Source organism: Nerophis lumbriciformis, linkage group LG31 (assembly GCF_033978685.3).
Source record: "Nerophis lumbriciformis linkage group LG31, RoL_Nlum_v2.1, whole genome shotgun sequence".
NCBI lineage: Eukaryota > Metazoa > Chordata > Actinopteri > Syngnathiformes > Syngnathidae > Nerophis > Nerophis lumbriciformis.
This window is the reverse complement of record NC_084578.2, coordinates 10,282,501-10,304,465: the sequence shown is the minus strand read 5'-3', so window position 1 is coordinate 10,304,465 and position 21,965 is coordinate 10,282,501. Positions and strand designations below refer to the sequence as shown.

The window sequence follows — 21,965 nt, the reverse complement described above, 5'->3', positions numbered from 1 at the left end:
CATTATACTCGGAGAAGATGCAAACATATCATTTAGTATTATAAATCTTTTAGCAAACGCAATGTGATTTATCAAGACTGAAACTGTTCTGCGGGTGCTATTTTGCATATTTACCGTGCGTCTGAAATCTATGTGCAAACTGACACATCGATAGAGAATCCTTTGTCTTAAGTGTGTGTCTCAACATAGGTGCTTTGTCATTAATAAAAGTTACTAGGCAATATTATTTTATAATTTTAAAGCTGCTGGCTGACTTAAGGAGCTGATTAAAACAATATGAATTGATGCGAATTGGTACTTTAAAAAAAAAAAAACATTTGTTTTATTAATTTATGAAAAATATTATAAAATATCTCCTATGTGATAAAATGTCATTTAATATGCATTTTCGTCCATTTGGTACACTCCAAATGCATGAATGTGCTGCAGTGTTGCCTCCCTGCAGAGCGCGATAAAAATATTTTCTGATGTCTGTAGATTGCGATTCTATATTGCAGAAAAAGTGGTACAAATTATGTTGTTTAACAACATCACACATAGGTTGGGGAGCATAACAACATGAATGTGGAGGGAAATGAGTGTTTCCATGGGCACAAATTGCTAGTCGTACATGCAAAAACCTCATTACTTTGGGCGGTCTGCGCCACTTATGCACTTGTAATAAATTGTACACGCCCAATAATAATGCACACAGTTCTATAGTTTGCACACGCTATTTAGAACGTTATCTGGATCTTAGGAGATAAGGCCAACACTTTAAAACGTAGACATACTGCACACCTCCCAAGGAAAGTCGAAAAGTGCCAAACGAACCCACACACTGAACCTATTTGCCACTTTCCAAGATTTTACATTTTATTTCTAGAAATGTCTCTAGTTTTTGGGAGATTTTTTACTTATTTTAAGTCACTGACTAATCTTAATTTTAGCAAGAATAATAATATTTTGTCTATTCTCGTTTAAAAATTGGGAAAATAACTATTCAAGTAGGATATTTGGGTTTTCCCCACATAGAAAATATTGTTTAAAGATTCTGCAACGTCTCAAAGATGCTTCATTTAAGAATTGCAAGTTTTCAGAATAAAATACCTATTTCTTTCTTAACTGTCCTGCTAATTTCTAAATGTCCGAATCTTAATTTAGGATGTCTTATCAAGTAAAACCATCTGTCCATGCAGCTAGTTAATTTCACTAATTTGTTGTATTTTTTTTCTTATTTTGCAGTGCACTGCTCCGTGGTACGCGTCCTTAGATGTATTTTTGAGCTTGCTTTTAATTTCAGAACTATCACAAAATTTGGTGCGGGGGTTTCTGTGTTTGCATATATTAACATTTTGCATAACATTAGCATTTTCCCAGGTTTGCATTCACTTTGCCACTCTTTTGTGCTCTGCACTTTGAAGATCAACGTGAAAAGTGAAAGAGGAGAATGCACCCTTCATCCAGTACTAAATAGATGAAATGCTTGTAAAAAATGCTTTTGTAATGCACATCCTTTTTGGGTAATTTCTTCTCAGTGATCAGTCTTTCATATTGAGCATCAGTGAAGTGACAGGTGGAGAACACCAGCTGTTTTTATGTATATCTACTGTATAAGTGTGTGTGTCTATACTCTGTTGTGCATTAGCCTGCCTCTCTGTTTTCTCCTCTAATTTCTTCATCACGCAACACCACTTAAGTTTTGTACTCGATGCAGCCTGTCAAACATCCCCAACATCAAAAACCAAATGTAAATGATTCCCAAAGTACTTGATGCCGTGTTCTGGTGAGAGTTTAAAAAATCAGAGCAGTGCTGGAGGAATGAATAGGGCGATTTTTCTCATCATATTAATACTATTCATTAGCCTTGGCTAATTAATTCCCTTTTGTTTCCTTCCTTCCTTTCACTTTATCGGTCTTCCAGCGCTCCTTAATCTGCTTTTCTTTATTTATTTATATTTTCTCCATATCCTACCACTCTATCCCAGTCATCCGTTTTACATAAAGGACCTGATTCACTAAGATCCAAATACTACAGGCTAAATAGTCTATGCAATTTATACAATTGCGTCTATTATTAGTAGCGGTACAATTGATAACTGGTGCAGACCGCCTTATTAAAATGAGTTTTTTTGTGTGTACTACGTGGCTTTCACCATGGATTAGAGATGCGCGGTTTGCGGGCACAACCGCGGAGTCCGCGGATTATCCGCGGGTCGGGCGGTTGAAATAAAATAAAAAATATTTTATCCGCGGGTCGGGTCGGGCGGTTGAAATAAAAAAAAATTAGATTTTAAATAGATTCAGGCGGGTGGCAGTTAAACCAATTCGGAAATATATATACATAGTTAAATGTTGTTACCCACATACGAAAAACGAGCAGGCACCTGCAGCATGCCACAACAGAAGAAGAAAAAAAAAAGAGATGGCAACGCCGGCAGCAAACGTGGTACGCGACAAACTAAAAAAGGGAATACTAAAGACCAGGGGAAAAAAAGGCCAGAAAAGTTCAGCGTGGACTCGTTTTTATGAGGTTGTAAATCAGTATGATAGTAATGCTGGCTACGTGATTTGCAAGAGCTGCGACGCTGTTTATGTCTACGACAGTCACAAAACCGGGACATCTAACATGGTGCATCACATTTGTGCAAAACCCCGTATCTCCACAAACACCCTGAGCATGAGCAGTTTCGTCCGCCGTGATCCCAGAAGAGTGCCACAGGATGTTAAAACAAGATAGAACGCAGCTGCCTGCAGCAGTTTGAGTGGCGCGAGCGCGCTTGGAGGTGCGCTCAGCGCGGCTCCCAGATGATTGCGCACTGGTGTGCGTCTGGGCCGTGACAGCGTGGCACGCATTGAATGTCTCTGCTGCATTGGATCAGTCTCCTTTCTTTAACAGGCAAAAGCTTTATAACCTCACTAATGCCTTGCATCGTCTATATTAGATATATCACAACGGGCGGGTGGCGGATGGCGGGCGGGTGCGGTTTTGATTAAATGTTAGTTCGGGTGGATGGCGGATGGTTGACGACTTTTGTGATGCGGTTGCGGATGAAATAATTGCCTATCCGCGCATCTCTACCATGGATACACTCATTTACTACACATTCCTGTTATTGTGCTCCCACATATGGCGTTTGTTTTGAAAAATGCAGCCGACGTGTACCTGTTTTTTTGTTGTTGAGGATTTTAGAAGCAGTCCTGCCATCCCACCTTTTTAGCGTGCTGAAGGTGTGCACTCATCGACGACAGTGGGCTGTGAATCTTAGTGCACCACACGTTTCAATTCAATTCTTTGGAGTAACTATTCGATTCACAATCGATTCTTAATTAAAAATCAATGTTTTTTTTAAAATAATATTGGGTGCCAGTTCTGTGGTTAACTACTGTCCTCCATAAAATTAATAAAAAGCTCCAATAGGTTTATATATTACTTAAAAGAAAACTGGTTTTGTTTAATACAATTCTACCCAAACATTTAATAAAGTCAAATACAAATAAAGCAACAAGAGAAGTATCCAACACTTTTTTCTAAAGTATTTCTGTACAGCAGATTTGGGAATGTATATAAATAATATGATTTGTCTGAGTGGCTGGACAGGACAGATTAAAAATTTAAATAAAAAAACAATTGTTGATTTTTTTAATCGATTAAGAATCGTTACAAATAGAGATGTCCAATAATATCGGCAGCCCGGTATTATCGGACATCTCTATTTGTAACGATGAATGCCGATAAATGCTTTAAAATGTAATATCGGAAATTATCGGTAAAATGTATGACTTTTTAAAACAACGCTGTACGGAGTGGTACACGGACTTAGGGAGAAGTACAGAGCACCAATAAACCTTAAAGGCACTGCCTTTGCGTGCCGGCCCAATCACATAATATCTACGGCTTTTCACACACACAAGTGAATGCAAAGCATACTTGGTCAACAGCCATACAGGTCACACAGAGGGTGGCCGTATAAACAACTTTAACACTGTTACAAATATGTGCCCCACTGTGAAGCCACACCAAACAAGAATGACAAACACATTTCGGGAGAACATCCGCACCGTAACACAACATAAACACAACCGAACAAATACCCAGCAGCACTAAGTCTTCGGGGACGCTACAATATACACCCCCTGGTACCCTGTACCCCCCCCCCACACACACACACCTCAACCTCGCCCCCCACAACCCGGCCCACCTCAACCTCCTCATGCTCTCTTAGGGAGAGCATGTCCCAAATTCCAAGCTGCTGTTTTGATGCATGTTAAAAAAAAATAATGCACTTTGTGACTTCAATAATAAATATGGCAGTGCCATGTTGGCATTTTTTTCCATAACTTGAGTTGATTTATTTTGGAAAAGAGTTAAGAGTTGGACAATATCGGAATATCGGATATCGGCAAAAAAGCCATTATCGGACATCTCTAGGTACAAATAAGAATCACGATTATTTCGAAAAAATTAATTTTTTAGATGACACTGGCATTAACTGCGAGCATGCTGTGTAATGTTCCAGACACAACAAAATGCATATTGCAACAAGTATTTTTTTCATATACTGTGTTTAAAAAAAAATAACATTATTAAAATACCTCCGACAGACACCAGAACCAATCAATTTAATTCAGTTAAATAATTTCTCATCTATTTGGGATCTGCATAAGGTCCACACATTTGAAATCAAACCATGGAGGCATGGCGGAGATATTTATAAAACAATCTCGCATTCCGATGGCAGATTCTTAAATAATAATACAAAATACATTTGCCAGCATAACAACTATTTTCTTAAAAAAAAAAAAAAAATTGCAAGTATAAAAACAATATTCTGAGAGCTACTGTTATTTGCGTATGGTGCCGTCAGCCAAAATGACAAAGAATAAAGTTAAAAAGTTCAATTTAAAGTACCAATAATTGTCACACACACAGTAGGTGTGGCGAAATTATTCTCTGCATTTGACCTATCACCCTTGATCACCCCCTGGGAGGTGAGGGGAGCAGTGAGCAGCAGCGGCGGCTGTGCCCGGGAATCATTTTTGGTGATTTAACCCCCAATTCCAACCCTTAATGCTGAGTGCCAAGCAGGGAGGTAATGGGTCCCATTTTTATAAAAGCAGGGTGGGTAGTTAAAATGGTGGACAGAAAAGAGAGGAAACTTTCAGGTTAACTTACAGGTTGAGATTTTTTCTTTTACCTTTATTTACCCAGGGAAGCCCCATTGAGATTAAAAACTATTCCTCCCACCTCCAAAGACATGCACCTGGGGATAGGTTGATTGGCAACACTAAATTGGCCCTAGTGTGTGGATGTGAGTGTGAATGTTGTCTGTCTATCTGTGTTGGCCCTGCGATGAGGTGGCGACTTGTCCAGGGTGTACACCGCCTTCCGCCCGATTGTAGCTGAGATAGGCTCCAGCGCCCCCCGCGACCCCAAAAGGGAATAAGCGGTAGAAAATGGATGGATGGATGGCATCATGTGCAAATAGCAGTAGCTCTGACGGCCTTACATTGTGTCAGTAACACCACTTGTTGTTGTAGAGTGCTAATTACAGGTGCTCTGAGAGCAAGTGTGTGGTGAAATAATACTGCCAAAAAGGTGAAATATTACTGCCAAAAGTTTTACTTTGAATACAATTGTTTTTATACTTTCAAATTCGGGGTGGGAGTACAACATTTATGTGTGTTTTAACAGTAATTTCCCTCCATAGTTATCTATTTTCTCTATATTTTCAGCAGGTGTATTATTGTAATAAACAATGTGATCTGTTGATTTTTTTCTGCACAATCAGTGAAATTTTGTAAAGGAAATAGCAAAGATAGCCATGTTTTTTTTTTGTTTTTTTTTTACTTTGCGTGTAGCTTGACGAGAACAGTGGAGATCTTGGGAGGAGACTGTCCACTGGGCATCCACGTGGTTCCCTACTGCTCATCTCTCAGCGGACGGTGAGTTATGTACACACATAAACCTATATTCTGTATGTGTTTATTCTGTATATATATATATATATGTATATATATATATATATATATATATATATATATATATATATATATATATATATATATATATATATATATACATACACACACACGTTAGGTCAGAAAAACACACAGGCTATATCATCCCTACAAGCCTGTTTTGCAGGTTTCATATACTGTATATGTATGTATGTATGTATATATATATATATATATATATATATATATATATATATATATGTATATGTATGTATGTATGTATGTATATATATATATATATATATGTATATGTATGTTTATTTATATATATATATATATATATATATATATATATATATATATATTTATATACAGTACAAGCCAAGAGGTTGGACACACCTTCTCATTTCAATGTGTTTTCTTTATTTTTATGACTATTTACATTGTAGATTGTCACTGAAGGCATCAAAACTATGACACCTGTGAAGTGAAAACCATTTCAAGTGACTACCTCTTGAAGCTCATCGAGAGAATGCCAAGAGTGTGCAAAGCAGTAATCAGAGCGACGGGTGGCTATTTTGAAGAAACTAGAATACAAAACATGTTTTCAGTTATTTCACCTACTGTATTTTTCGGACTATAAGTCGCAGTTTTTTTCCTTCTTTATTATACATTTTCGGCAGGTGTGACTTATACTCCGGTGCGAATTATACTCCGAAAAATACGGTATTTTTGTTAAGTAGTTTTGATGCCTTCAGTGACAATCTACAATGTAAATAGTCATGAAAATAAAGAAAACGCATTGAATGAGAAGGTCTGTTCAAACTTTTGGCCTGTACTGTATATGTTTATATATATCTATTACTATATCTATATATTTATGTATATTTATATATATATAGTGTAAATGTATATTTATAATGTATATCGTAGGTATTAATTTAAATTGTAAAAAAAAATAGGTTACATACAGTATGTTTAAGATATTGTAGAACCCAACTTGCATTTTAATTCTTTATTTACAGTCAGTTCACATGATGATTGCTAATGAAAATGGTAGCTCGGGAAAAAAAAGCCATTCATTTTTTCATACAACATATTACGCTTTTACAATGTCCATAACTCATTTCCACTGACGACTGTGCTCACAGGTCCCTTGGTTTGTACATCCGTGGAGTAGAGGAAGACAGTCGCTCCAGTAAAGAGGGTTTGTTTCAAGAAGACGAGTGCATCGTAAAGATCAACAACACCGACCTCATGGACAAGACATTCAGCCAGTGAGTTGTTCATGGCTTTTGCGTTTATTAATAATAATGGATTTGATTTATATATAGAGCGTTTTACACTGTAACCCATTATTCATCTAGTTTACATTCACACGCTGGTGGTGGTAAGCTACATTCGTAGCCACGGCTGCCCTCTTACATATATATGACCAGTCCTGATTTGACTGCTAGTTTCACTTTGACAGCGAGAGGAGTATAACAAATATAATCCCTCTCTTAACAATAAGAATGTTGCATATCCACGATCCTGAACGAGACAACGCGCTTCAAATTTAGGTCTGGCCCCATTCCTGTTTTCACTGATATCACCTTCCTCTTGTCGGAGGGCTCGTATAACATGCTATGACATTACAGAACTGTAGTGAAGACACTTGGCAGATGTCTGAGGGATATTCCACGGGGATCACTTTGTTTCCAATCACCATTCTCTTGTATTGCTTTCAGAGAAGATCTGTTCAGCTTTGGGATTAGATGTGTTTATTACATCAGTGTAGTACCTGGGAAGTAGACTGAAATGTTTGGGTTTGGGAGTGTAACGTGATTGTAGAAAATGACAGAACACACATGAAAAGGAATTACAAAGGGAACACAATAACTGATATAGAGGTGATAATAATTACATTGCATTAATATATATATTGAGTAAGATGATTTCACCCATAGTATTGTTAGAGGATTATATTCCACCTTTAAGCAGAATAGAACGCCGTAGAATCAGCCTTCGTTCTGCTAGAAGAGATACATATTAGGGATTTAACTGATTATCGGCGCATATATTTGGCCTTTTGACATGTATCAGTTACGGGCTCTTTTTATCGTTATTGGCTTTTAAAATTTTTTTTTTACAACTACAACATAACTACATCAGCAAATACAATTTATACACACATAAAATCCAAGTATCTTTTATATATATATATACATACCTGCCAACTACTCCGGTTTTCCCGTAATTAGGACGGTTCTCATCAACTTATTCCGGGTTAGGGTTGCAGTGATAAAAAATACGTTTTTTCATTAATTAAAAAAAAATATTTAAAAAAAAGTTTTATTCACGAAATCGCGTAACAACAATGACAATCGACACTGCTTCCCGTAACTTCCTATCGAGCCATTCCGAATGCCATGCGCGAGGCTATTTATAGCACCGCTGCCAAGCACGAGGCACCAGTTGCCATTGTTTCCAAACGAGCGAACGATCATGGAATCAGCCGGAGAAAAATCGCAAACGAGTCTTAAACCGAAAAGTAAACTGCAGTCATTCCGTGAAGAATATTCAAAAGCCGAATAATTATCCGTTCCAAAAAGGGTGAAAACTACGCGAATTGCACCTTGTGCAGACAAGATTTTTCGATCGGACACGGAGGAATTAGCGATGTAAAAGACCACGTTGGGACAAAAAAACACAAGTCTAATGCCGTTGCTAGCGATACAAGTGGAAAACTTTCAACGTTTTTCGTCGCCCAAACAGATTCTTTGGATGTGATAAATGCCGAAGTTTTATTTACGGAGGCAATAATTGAGCATGGACTTCCAATCGCACTGGCTGATCACATGGGACAGTAATTTTTCATATTTTGAATTCTTTTGAAAGGCTTACAAAAAAACTAAATTTGAATTGTAATTCCATGCTATTGACAGGACTATTAATTTTAATGAAGTTAGCTTACCATGTTTACAGTATGATAATTGTGATAGAAATGTGAATTTTAGGCACAGAATATTTTTTACAATTGAACAAGGCAGTAGATTATACAAGCTTGGACAGAAAGTTAATAATGACACCAATTTTTTTTCTAATGGAATTGTTTAGTACTGTTTTACCATTTGTTTACTGTAAAAAGTGTTTATACTGTTTATACTTTCAATTAACAAATTGAAGTCTTGTGAAAGGTTGACAGGATAACTGGCATTAACTGTCAAAATAATTTCAAACTATTGAAGTTAGCTTACAGAATAAACATGTCAATCAACCCATATGATTTTTGCTGTAATATTTTTGTTTTGAAAAGTCACTGTGACTGATAGAAAAGTGATGGTTTTAGCAACATTTTAACCTGTCTGAATGCTAATAAACATTTTGCGTCGGGGCCCTGAACCCCCCACCAGGACTTTATCCTGGACCTACCGGGGCCTGCGGCCCCTGGACCCTGGCTACTAGGTTTTTCTGATTTCAAAAGTTGGCAGGTATGTATATATATATATATATATATATATATATATATATATATATATATATATATATATATATATATATATATATATATATATTAGGGCTGCAACAACTAATCGATTAAATCGATTAAAATTGATTATAAAAATAGTTGCCGATTAATTTAGTCATCGATTCGTTGGATCTATGCTATGCGCATGCGCACAGGCTACGTTTTATTATTATTATTTTTTTACCTTTATTTATAAACTGCAACATTTACAAACAGCTGAGCAACAATAATCAAAATAATAGGGGTGTAACGGTACGGGTATTTGTATCGAACCGTTTCGGTACGGGGGTTTCGTTTCGGTACGGAGGTGTGCCGAACGCGTTTCCACACGGACATATTAAGTAGCGTACTGCACATTGTGTAAACAATACTCAAAATGTCCTCTTTTCACCGGACATGTTCTCTTTTGCGGGGCTGTCAGGGCGGTGTTTCTTAAATGCCTCAAATGTCCGGCATTTTGAGTTAGGGTTGCGTGTATTTTCAATGTACGTTCAGGGTTAAGAAGGGGTTAAAAACAAAACAAATTGTGCGTGCAGCAGCATTGGTGAGGGAGGGGCAGAGACAGAGAGAGAGAGAGTTGTGATAAACGTGCATGCGTCGTCAGGCTCTGCTTTTTATCCATAGATTTATCGATTTAATTTGTTATTATCTATAGCAGGGGTGTCAAAATTGTACATTTTCCTTGTTTTATTTGGCAAGTTGAAAGAACATGGCGCCAGTATGCTGTTTTTTTTCAATAAATTACTGGAAAGGATAGAAATGTAGTTTGTCTCCTTTATCCGATTATTAATCGAAGTAATAATCGACAGATTAATCGATTATCAAATTAATCATTAGTTGCAGCCCTAATATATATATATATATATATATATATATATATATATATATATATATATATATATATATATATATATATGGAAGAAAAAAAACATAGTGAAGTAGATTGCAATAACCAGTGCTCCATCTGCTGGTCGCCGACCTTACGTCTCCTCTGCTTTTATGAACTTGTCAAACCTTCTATTTTTTCCCCCCGGGGATTTCAGTTTTTGTCCTTCTTTCCTGCAGTCTTCCTCCCGTTTTGTTTGTTTTCACTACTGCAGCAAGTCACACGACATGTTCGTGGGCTCATTAAAGGAGCACGGCAAGTTTTTGTCATGATCGGTGGCCCCGATCATGTTTTGGTATTTTCGGTAGGTTTTGGACTCCGTCAGTTCCTGTTTTGGGCACCCTTGAGTTTGTTTTAGTTACCATGGTTGCGTATTATTTTCAGTATTGAGTATTGCCTGTCTCTAGTCCATGCTAAGTGTTAGCCCTAGCGTCCAGTGCGATCGGCTTGTTTTCTGTTTTGGCACTTGTTCGAGTTTTTGAGAATAAATCATGTCCCTACCTGCACGTCCTGTCCGGAGTGGTCCGTTTGCATCCCGGGGGAACGAACCTCGCAGCAAGCTGCGACCGCCCGCACGTAATAGTTTTTATGTTCTGTGATTCACTCAAATAACGTGACAGAGATAAATGGACATGAAGATGACAGAAAATATAACTCTGCCAAAACTTTGTGTAAATTGACAAATAGGAGATGTATAATTAAAAAAGAGCAGGCAGCAGCTCACACATGTTCATACTTTCTGTAACATCCAGGAAGAAATGTCAGCCAAATGAAAAATGTCTCCAGTACTGTTTATACTAACTCCTTTTCATAGAATTAATTGGTAAACTGTATCTCTTTTTTTACATCTTTACAATGAAATGATCTGGGTGGACTCTTCCCTCCTAAAAGGGAGGGTCCTCATTGTAAATTGATTATCCTGACAGTCGCAGTGCATTAAGTCCATAATCCAGCGTGCACCATCAAAACCCTCTTATAGACATACACACGTACACATGCAATGTAAACAGCTACACTATACAACAGACCTGGGCAAATTAAGGCCAGGGAGCTGCATGCGGCCCATTAAAGGGGAACATTATCACAATTTCAGAAGGGTTAAAACCATTCAAAATCAGTTCCCAGTGGCTTATTTTATTTTTCGAAGTTTTTTTTCACAATTTTACCCATCATGCAATATCCCTAAAAAAAGCTTCAAAGTGCCTGATTTTAACCATCGTTATAAACACCCGTCCATTTTCCTGTGACGTCACACAGTGATGCCAATACAAACAAACATGGCGGTTAGAAGAGCAAGGTATAGCGACATTAGCTCGGATTCAGACTCGGATTTCAGCGGCTTAAGCGATTCAACAGATTACGCATGTATTGAAACGGATGGTTGTAGTGTGGAGGCAGGTAGCGAAAACGAAATTGAAGAAGAAACTGAAGCTATTGAGCCATATCGGTTTGAACCGTATGCAAGCGAAACCGACGAAAACGACACGACAGCCAGCGACACGGGAGAAAGCGAGGACGAATTCGGCGATCGCCTTCTAACCAACGATTGGTATGTGTTTGTTTGGCATTAAAGGAAACTAACAACTATGAACTAGGTTTACAGCATATGAAATACATTTGGCAACAACATGCACTTTGAGAGTGCAGACAGCCCAGTTTTCATGAATTAATATATTCTGTAGACATACCCTCGTCCGCGCTCTTTTCCTGAAAGCTGATCTGTCCAGTTTTGGAGTTGATGTCAGCAGGCCAGGGAAGCTAGGGTCGATATTCTTCTCTTGATCATCTTTGGTGGCATAAGGGACGGTGTGAGCCAAGACATCCAGGGGGTTTAGCTCGCTTGTGTGCGAGAACAAACTGCCGCCATTGCTTGACGTGCTACCGAGGTCCTTTGTCCCTGAATTGCTCACACACTCCGACAGATATAATGGGGGTCTGGCGGCAGATTTCTTTGACTTTATCGTTGGAAATGCATCTGCTTTGAGTGTCGCAGGATATCCACACATTCTTGCCATCTCTGTCGTAGCATAGCTTTCGTCGGTAAAGTGTGCGGAACAAACGTCCAATTTCTTGCCACTTTCGCATCTTTGGGCCACTGGTGCAACTTGAATCCGTCCCTGTTCGTGTTGTTACACCCTCCGACAACACACCGACGAGGCATGATGTCTCCAAGGTACGGAAAACAGTCGAAAAAAACGGAAAATAACAGAGCTGATTTGACTCGGTGTTTGAGAAAATGGCGGATTGCTTCCCGATGTGACGTCACGTTGTGACGTCATCGCTCCGGGAGCGAATAATAGAAAGACGTTTAATTCGCCAAAATTCACCCATTTAGAGTTCGGAAATTGGTTAAAAAAATATATGGTCTTTTTTCTGCAACATCAAGGTATATATTGACGCTTACATAGATAGGTCTGGTGATAATGTTATCCTTTAAGATTTTTAGTCTGGCCCGCCGGACTTTCCCAAATAATTTTTTTAGATCTTTAAGAGGGAAACTGTAGCTGCCATTATGATGTGCAGTGATGTTTTCAAATTACCATAAGTCTTGAACTATACAAAATAGTCAATGGTTGGAATCTGCGCTTCTGCATGATATACGAGTTACTATGGTAATCTAATTAGTTACTATGGTAATCTAAGTCACAGCAGCTCAGACGAGGCACCAAGCAGTGTGGGTGGGGAGCGTTTCCACAGAGTGTTTCCAGAGCGGCCAGCCTGAAATGTGGGTGTCAGGGACAGACGCGGAAGGAGATTTTTACAACAAAGTTCTAAAGCTTAGTGATGTATCAGATATATCAGATCGTACGTGTTTTTTTTTTTCCCTTTGCGTTCATATTTCGCTTTGTTTGTTGCATTTTTGTTGCGTTTCGCTTGATTGTAAAATATGTCGATGGAGAGGGGGTGGGACGTTCATATGTTGTCAATATTCAGTGTTTTATCCTTCATAGGTAATATTGTAAATCCCACATTTTTTATTTTCATGTACATTCTGGGTGTCTCATTCAGTAAAAAAACAAAAAAACATTCTGTTTTTAAGGCGGTCTGTCATAACTTTTTTAGCATTCAATCAGACATTATTGTGAGGTTTTGTATTAGTGTTCCTAAAAACAGATATACCGGCCCCCCAGACACATTTTTTTCTCTAAATTTGGCCCCCCGAGTCAAAATAATTGCCCAGGCCTGCTATACGATGATAGACTACCTAGTTTCTTGTATGCGGATAGTGATCAATTAGCCAGTTTTGATTAATTAATGAATCATCCTAATAGTATAATGAATGCATTTAATCATCTTATGTCTCTTAATTGATGCTTGTACTAAATGACAGGCAAGATAATACTAAATACAGATGTGATTCATGGCATTATCAATGTAGTTAATGATGCGGTGTGTGTCCACAACACAGCACACAATTGATCTCATTTTCTACCGTCTGTCTTCTTCCTTTGTCTCTATTCCCATTCACAATCTTTCTCTCTTTTTTTTATCGTCAGAGCTCAAGAAATCTTTCGGCAGGCGATGCACTCTCAGGTTGTTTCCGTGGAAGTGCTCCACTCATCCAACAGGGAACGCTTTGAAAAGAGCCTCATAGGTCAGCTGTTTGGCAACAGCGCGGGTCCTGACAGCAGTCCCCGAATCCCCCAGACCAAAGAACCGCCCCCGCCTGTCAAAGCCAAACCTGTGTTCAGGCACCCTGAGAGAGTGGCCGAAAACGCCGCCACTTTGGATGATGCTGTGAGTGCTTCAAGCTAACCTGATTCAAGGATACTTTGGCAGAGATGACTAAGTGTAACACAACTTACAGAAAACACACATGCGCTCACAAAAACAGCCTCATCTACAGTAAGATAAGTGATGGAAAACACACACAACCTTTCAACCCCAGCTAGATTCATATTTGTTTGTGTGCAAAAACATGTTCTTTTTTTGCAATATTTAACCCTGTTTGAATACACAGTATTGGTTCTTAAGGTCGGCCTGGGCCGATGACAAATTTTGCTCGACAATATATTGACGTACAAATTATTGCCGATAGACAATATTATTGCCGTTAATTTTTTGAGACCAAATTAACCACTGTTGTAATGACAGTACATAATAATAATGAAAGTATACCATTTCATATGCAATTAACTTGTATTTCTCATATGTTTTAACTAGAGATGTCCGATAATGGCTTTTTTGCCGATATTGTCCAACTCTTAATTACCGATTCCGATATCAACCGATTCCGATATATACAGTCGTGGAATTAACACATTATTATGCTTAATTTTGTTGTGATGCCCCGCCGGATGCATTAAAAAATGTAACAAGGTTTTCCAAAATAAATCAACTCAAGTTATGGAAAACAATGCCAACATGGCACTGCCATATTTATTATTGAAGTCACAAAGTGCATTATTTTTTTTAACATGCCTCAAAACAGCAACTTGGAATTTGAGACATGCCCTCACTGAGAGAGGGTTGAGGTGCAAGGGATTCTGGGTATTTGTTCTGTTGTGTTTATGTTGTGTTACGGTGCGGATGTTCTCCCGAAATGTGTTTGTCATTCTTGTTTGGTGTGGGTTCACAGTGTGGCGCATATTTGTAACAGTGTTAAAGTTGTTTATACGGCCACCCTCAGTGTGACCTGTATGGCTGTTGTGTGTGTGAAAACCCGTAGATATTATGTGATTGGGTTGGCACGCAAAGGCAGTGCCTTTAAGGTTTATTGGCGCTCTGTACTTCTCCCTACGTCCGTGTACACAGCGGCGTTTTAAAAAGTCATAAATTGTACTTTTTGAAACCGATACCGATCATTTCCGATATTACATTTTTTTAAAGCATTTATCGGCCGATAATATCGGCAGTCCGATATCATCGGACATCTCTAGTTTTAACAGTGTAATTCAAATGTTAACTTTTAAACACCAAGTTAAATAAACAATAATAAAAATAAAATATACTGTGTTTGTAAGCAAAATGTTGCACTTGAATAAAAGAATCACGACTAAAATCAATAGAATAGGTTAAGAAGGCGGTGGGGGACCCTCAAAACAATAAATAAAATGGCTAAATAAAGTAATGTTGACCAACATGATCACGGTTATCATGGTATTATTGATTGCGCTCAAAAAGTATTTACACAAATACTTACATTTTAATACCGTATTTTTCGGAGTATAAGTCGCACCGGCCGAAAATGCATAATAAAGAAGGAAAAAAACATATATAAGTCGCACTGGAGTATAAGTCGCATTTTTGGGGGAAATTTAAACCCAAACCCAACACCAATAATAGACATTTGGAAGGCAATTTAAAATAAATAAAGAATAGTGAACAACAGGCTGAATAAGTGTACGTTATATGAGGCATAAATAACCAACTGAGAACGTGCCTGGTATGTTAACGTAACATATTATGGTAAGAGTCATTCAAATAACTATAACATATAGAACATGCTATACGTTTACCAAACAATCTGTCACTCCTAATCGCTAAATCCCATGAAATCTTATACGTCTAGTCTCTTACGTGAATGAGCTAAATAATATGATTTGATATTTTACGGTAATGTGTTAATAATCCCACACATAAGTCGCTCCTGAGTATAAGTCGCGTATTATAGTCCGAAAAATACGGTAACCAAGTTGTATTTTTTAATAACTAAAATACATAGAGACAATAAACTTTATTGGCAGAGTAAACATCAAATATTGTTCTGGCTTCATAAGATCCATATTATTTATGTTTGTGTGTTTAAATATGTTTATCTTTTATTTTAAATTGTAGAGGGTGATCAGTTGTTACACTTCCGATTTGTGACTACACGTGAGTTCACTTTCTGTTGAACGGAGTCCGTGTCCGTCTGTTTCAACTCGACACTGTCGAGTTTAGCGATCACTTTGTGCAAAAACAGCACACCCTTTATGATTAATGTGAACACTTTCGCTCAGTTGTTTAGACAGTAATGAGTTAATGCAAGTTTACATTGGGGAATAACATTCCATAATGGGGAAAGACGTCAATGTCTGTTGTTTACATGTTAGCATTTAAACTAGTGTCAGTCCGTCCGTATAAGTGCAGTTAGGAACGGTGGGTCATTGATCATTTTAATTTAATACAGTAATACTAACCGTCGGGAGTGTTAAAGCGGTTGAAAATCGTGAATGCTCTTGAAGTATGCAGATTGGAAAACTTACCAACTTAATTTTCATTCATCGTCGGTTAATTGACTTATCGAATATCGGCCCAGACCCATCTTTAGCTTCAAACCAGAGAGTTCATCTATTTCCTTAAAGGCAATAATAGTTTGCTTGCCCTCTGTTCTATCTACCTAGAGTTCGAAAGGGAGGAGTGAGCATTCACTTCCAGAGAAAAGTCCCACTCTGTCCAGCCTGATGGTCAATAAGACAGGAGGACGCAGATTAAGAATTGACCTCAAGAAAGGTGAGTCCTACTGTACGACACGACAGTTATGCAAAAAATATACAGTGGAACCTCGATTTACGAACTTAAAATACAAGTACAGGGATGTCAAGCTTGTTTTCATTGAGGGCCACATGGCCATACTTGCCAACCTTGAGACCTCCGATTTCGGGAGGTGGGGGGTGGGGTGTGGGGGGGTCGGGGTAGGGCGGGGGAGTGGTTGGGGGCGGGGCTAAGAGGGGAGGAGTATATTTACAGCTAGAATTCACCAAGTCAAGTATTTCATATATATATATATATATATATATATATGTATATATATATATATATATATATATATATATAAAAGAAATACTTGACTTTCAGTGAATTCTAGCTATATATATATTTATTTTATTATATATATATATATATATTTTATATATATATATATAAATAAAAGAAATACTTGAATTTCAGTGTTCATTTGTTTACACATATACACACACATAACACTCATCTACTCATTGTTGAGTTAAGGGTTGAATTGTCCATCCTTGTTCTATTCTCGGTCACTATTTTTCCAACCATGCTGAACACCCTTTCGCAGGTACCCAGAAAGGTTTCGAGTACCACCAAAAAAACTGAATCTCTGAAGACAGTATAAAAATCTGTGTTAAAGGTGTACAAATACTGTTTGTATAATAAGCATGTTATTTTTTACAAATGAGGGTTAAGAGTTCAGTACTAAAAAAAAAAAAAAGAATGTGGCTTAAGTACAGTTTTTTAATTGAGCTGCTGCATTTTTTGGTTGGGTTGTTTATTTATTTTGAGTAACTTCTATACATTTCTATAAGGGGAGGAATGTAATAGCGATCTATGTTTGTCTGTTGCCATCTCCTGGTGAATGTTGGCTATAGCGTACTGGGGTTACTTTTTGGTTGGCCAACGATTTACGTGGTGTTGCGCACCTGACGTCACTCAGGTCCGCATGGAGCTGGAGGGGGCGTGGCTTCCAGCTCCGCCTGAATTTCGGGAGATTTTCGGGAGAAAATTTGTCCCGGGAGGTTTTCGGGAGAGGCGCTGAATTTCGGGAGTCTCCTGGAAAATCCAGGAGGGTTGGCAAGTATGCACATGGCAGTAATGGCTTGTAACAGCGAATAATGTATGAATTTGCCTCTGGATTTCATTATTAATTATATACATTGTTTTTATTAGACTATCAATTTTACAGTGAAAACTTTACATTTACAAGATTTTACTGTAAAATGTAGTGTTTATTTTTTTACTACGTTTAACGGTGAATGGAAAAACAATACCGCAGTTTTTTGGGGAGGAGTTTTACTATTAAATTTATATTGTTTTTTTAAAACATTGTATTGTTAATGGAAAACATTACACGTTCTTTTTTTTATTCTGGCAACTTAGCTGCCAGTTTTTCTACCGTAAAAACAAATGTATCGTTTTTCCCATTTACAGTGATACACCTTTAAAAACAACAACCGTAGATTTTACAGTGAAAATATGGCAGATCAGTCAACAGAAATTTAATGCAAAATACTGGTAGTTTTATTCAATTTATGCTGTAAAGAATAAAATAACTAAAATGTATTGCCTTTTTTTATTAATTTCATGGGTAGTTTGCTGTAAAATCATAAGTCAAGCAGATATTTGAGTACCGTATTTTTCGGAGTATAAGTCGCACCTGCCGAAAATGCATTACAAAGAAGGAAAAAAACATATGTGCGTAAATCGCACTTGAGCCTGGCCAAACTATGAAAAAAACTGCGACTTATAGTCCGAAAAATACGGTATTTATTTTTATTTAGACAAAACATTTTTGGAAAGTATGATAATATACTGTAATATTTGTTACAATATTGCATACTTGCCAACCCTCCCGAATTTTCCGGGAGACTCCCGAAATTCAGCGCCTCTCCCGAAAATCTCCCGGGACAAATATTCTCCCGAAAATCTCCCGATTTTCAGCAGGAGCTGGAAGCCACGCCCCCTCCAGCTCCATGCGGACCTGAGTGAGGACAGCCTTTTTTCATGACGGGAGGACAACAGGGTGACAAAAACTAAATCATCCAGACTAGAGATAAATTGTATTATTATGTTTATCTTACCTAAAAATAAATATATTTATTAATTTAAAAAAAAATACATTTTTACTATATTTTGCTAAAAATATCAAAATTAATTGTATTTTTATTTGTATTTTTTCGTGACTCCTTATTACATCCAGCCATAGAATTATACATTAAAATAAACATATTTGAAATAATTGATTTTAAATTATCATAATAATTCATTTAAAATGACCATATTTAATTATTAAAATAATTGCTTGTTTATCAACAACTTTAGCATTTTATTCATTACATTTTGAAACTCTCAGAAGCCAAGTTATGTTATATTCCTTAATATTTATTTATGCAAGTTTGAAGTATCAATTATCTAAAGACAGTTTTGTTTGCATATTTTCAGAATGTAGATATCTATATATATATGTATATATATATATATATATATATATATATATATATATATATATATATGAAATACTTGACTTGGTGAATTCTAGCTGTCAATATACTCCTCCCCTCTTAACCACGCCCCCAACCACACCCCGCCCTACCCCACCCCCGACCACGCCCCCAACCCCCACCTCCCGAAATCGGAGGTCTCAAGGTTGGCAAGTATGCAATATTGGATACTATTAAAGTTTAAAAGGTATGCAATTTGAAGCAGTACATATAGTCTTTCTGTCAATATAAAAAAAGTCTATTACATTTATTGAGAAAATATTGAGTACTTTATTGACACAACCAGGCGTGACGTCACACGCAACCCAGGTACCAAAACAGGGCACCTTTGGATTTTACGTGAATCGGGGCCCGGTAGGACGAGCGGGATTTTGTCGGTGCCAAAAAAAAGTACCGGTGTCAGGCTTGTTACTGACAGTTTGGTTATGTTTGGGTTTTCCTCTGGGTTTGTGTTTATTTCCTGTCAGCGCTCTTATTTTGGTTCCATTCCCTGCATGTCTCCCTGAGCGCTCATTTCCCTCACCTGTCTCTTATTGGCAGCCTGGCACACCTGGTTGCAGTTGCCAATCAGGCTACTATTTACGCCTGCCTCACCCTCCCGTCAGGGTTCGATGTTTCTGTCATGATTTGTTTGGTGGTGAACCCCAAGATGCAGAGATGGCAGGCGTAGCGCAGGGAAATATGACTTTAATGTCAAAAGGAAATGCAGGGAAAACAGGAATCTGGAACCAGGAGACATGAACCAGGCAACAGTATACAATCATCGAGCCCTGACTGGAGGGTGAGGCAGGCATAAATAGTAGCCTGATTGGCAACTGCAACCAGGTGTACCAGGCTGCAGGAAAAGGAACCAAAATAAGAGCGCAGACAGGAAATAAACACAAACAGAGGAAAACCCAAACATAACCAAACTGTCAGTAAAAAGCCTGACAACAGGATTTGGTTCTCATCCCGAGACTATCTTTTTGGTAGTCGGCCTTTAAAAACCACAGAGCGCTCCTGTTGTTGGGGCGGTATAGGTCGGTTGGTGGAGTGGCCGTGCCAGCAACTTGAGGGTTCCAGGTTCGATCCCAGCTTCTGACATCCTAGTCACTGACATTGTGTCCTTGGGCAATACACTTTACCCACCTGCTCCCAGTGCCACCCACATTGGTTTAAATGTAACTTAGATATTGGGTTTCACTATGTAAAGCGCTTTGAGTCACTAGAGAAAAGCACTATATAAATATAATTCACTTCACTTGTTGTTTTCTGAATTTTGTAACGCAGACAAAATAGATAAATAAATATCAAATGTCCTCGACAGTTGATGTTGTTTTTTAGGAATATACAAAATAAGAAAAATAGTGAAGGGAGAATTGTGGCACCCCGGTCTTTAGTTTTTTGTTAATGTGGCCCCAAGAACAATTTAGTTCCACAGTGTCGTACAAGAAGTCCATCTTTCAGCCACAATAAACCAACTTTTAAAATCAAAATAAATCCTCAGTCAGGTGATAAACTGCATAATGAGGCTTCAACTTTAAGGGGTGTCAAAGGTGTATCAGGTGTCATGCATTGTATTTTGTAGTTAGTTATGAATCAGATCATTTATGTATAAATAATCATGTGTTTAAAAAAGCTAATCTGAGTGATGGGGAAAGACACCATGATCTTTTGCTTCTTCCTGCTTCTTTTCGAACACATTCCCTGTCCTGATTTCCATGATGTTTCATTGTGTTGTTGTGTTGTGTTTAAAAATATATATATTTAGTAGAGATGTCCGATAATATCGGCCGATAAATGCTTTAAAATGTAATATCGGAAATTATCGGTATTGGTTTCAAAAAGTAAAATTAATGTCTTTTTAAAACATATCCGGTAAAACACGGACGTAGGGCATACTTGCCAACCCTCCCGATTTTCCCGGGAGACTCCCGAATTTCAGTGCCCGTCCCGAAAATCTCCCGGGGCAACCATTCTCAGGAATTTCTCCCGATTTCCACCCGGACAACAATATTGGGAGTGTGCCTTAAAGGCACCGCCTTTAGCGTCCTCTACAACCTGTCGTTACATCCGATTTTCCTCCATACAAACAGCGTGCCGGCCCATTCACATAATATATGCAGCTTTTACACACACACACAAGTGAATGCAACGCATACTTGATCAACAGCCGTACAGGTCACATTGAGGGTGGCCGTATAAACAACTTTAACACTGTTACAAATATGCGCCACACTGTGAACCCACACCAAAGAAGAATGACAAACACATTTCGGGAGAACATCCGCACCGTAACACAACAGAACAAATACCCAGAACCCCTTGCAGCACTAACTCTTCCGGGACGCTACAATATACAGCCCCCCCACCCGCGGACCAACCTCAACCCCACATTCACGTTAATCAATTCATGGTAAAGTTACATTGTTTAATGCAGGGGTGCTCACACTTTTTCTGCAGGCGAGCTACTTTTCAATTGATCAAGTCGTGGTGATCTACCTCATTCATATATATAGTTTATATTTACTTATTTATGAAATATATGTTTTTGTTAACAAGTTAAAGGTGTTTAATGATAATGCAAGCATGTTTAACACATATAGTTAATATTGTTAAAAAATTTAAGGTGTTTAATGATAATACAAGTATGTTTAATAAATATAGTTATTATTGTTAACATGTTAAAGGTGTTTAATGATAATAC

At 37.8% G+C, this 21,965-nt stretch overlaps 1 protein-coding gene across 3 annotated transcripts in view; it reads left to right on the top strand.

Moving 5' to 3' along the window:
• pard3bb (par-3 family cell polarity regulator beta b) overlaps positions 1-21,965 on the top strand; it is a 432,163-nt gene that overhangs the window by 103,757 nt on the left and 306,441 nt on the right. For all 3 annotated transcript variants that reach the window (XM_061926590.1, XM_061926589.1, XM_061926591.1), the window contains 4 exons: positions 5,842-5,925; positions 7,092-7,217; positions 13,835-14,075; positions 16,664-16,772. In XM_061926590.1, the coding sequence (XP_061782574.1) occupies positions 5,842-5,925; positions 7,092-7,217; positions 13,835-14,075; positions 16,664-16,772 (560 nt within the window). The remainder of the gene's footprint in view (positions 1-5,841; positions 5,926-7,091; positions 7,218-13,834; positions 14,076-16,663; positions 16,773-21,965) is intronic.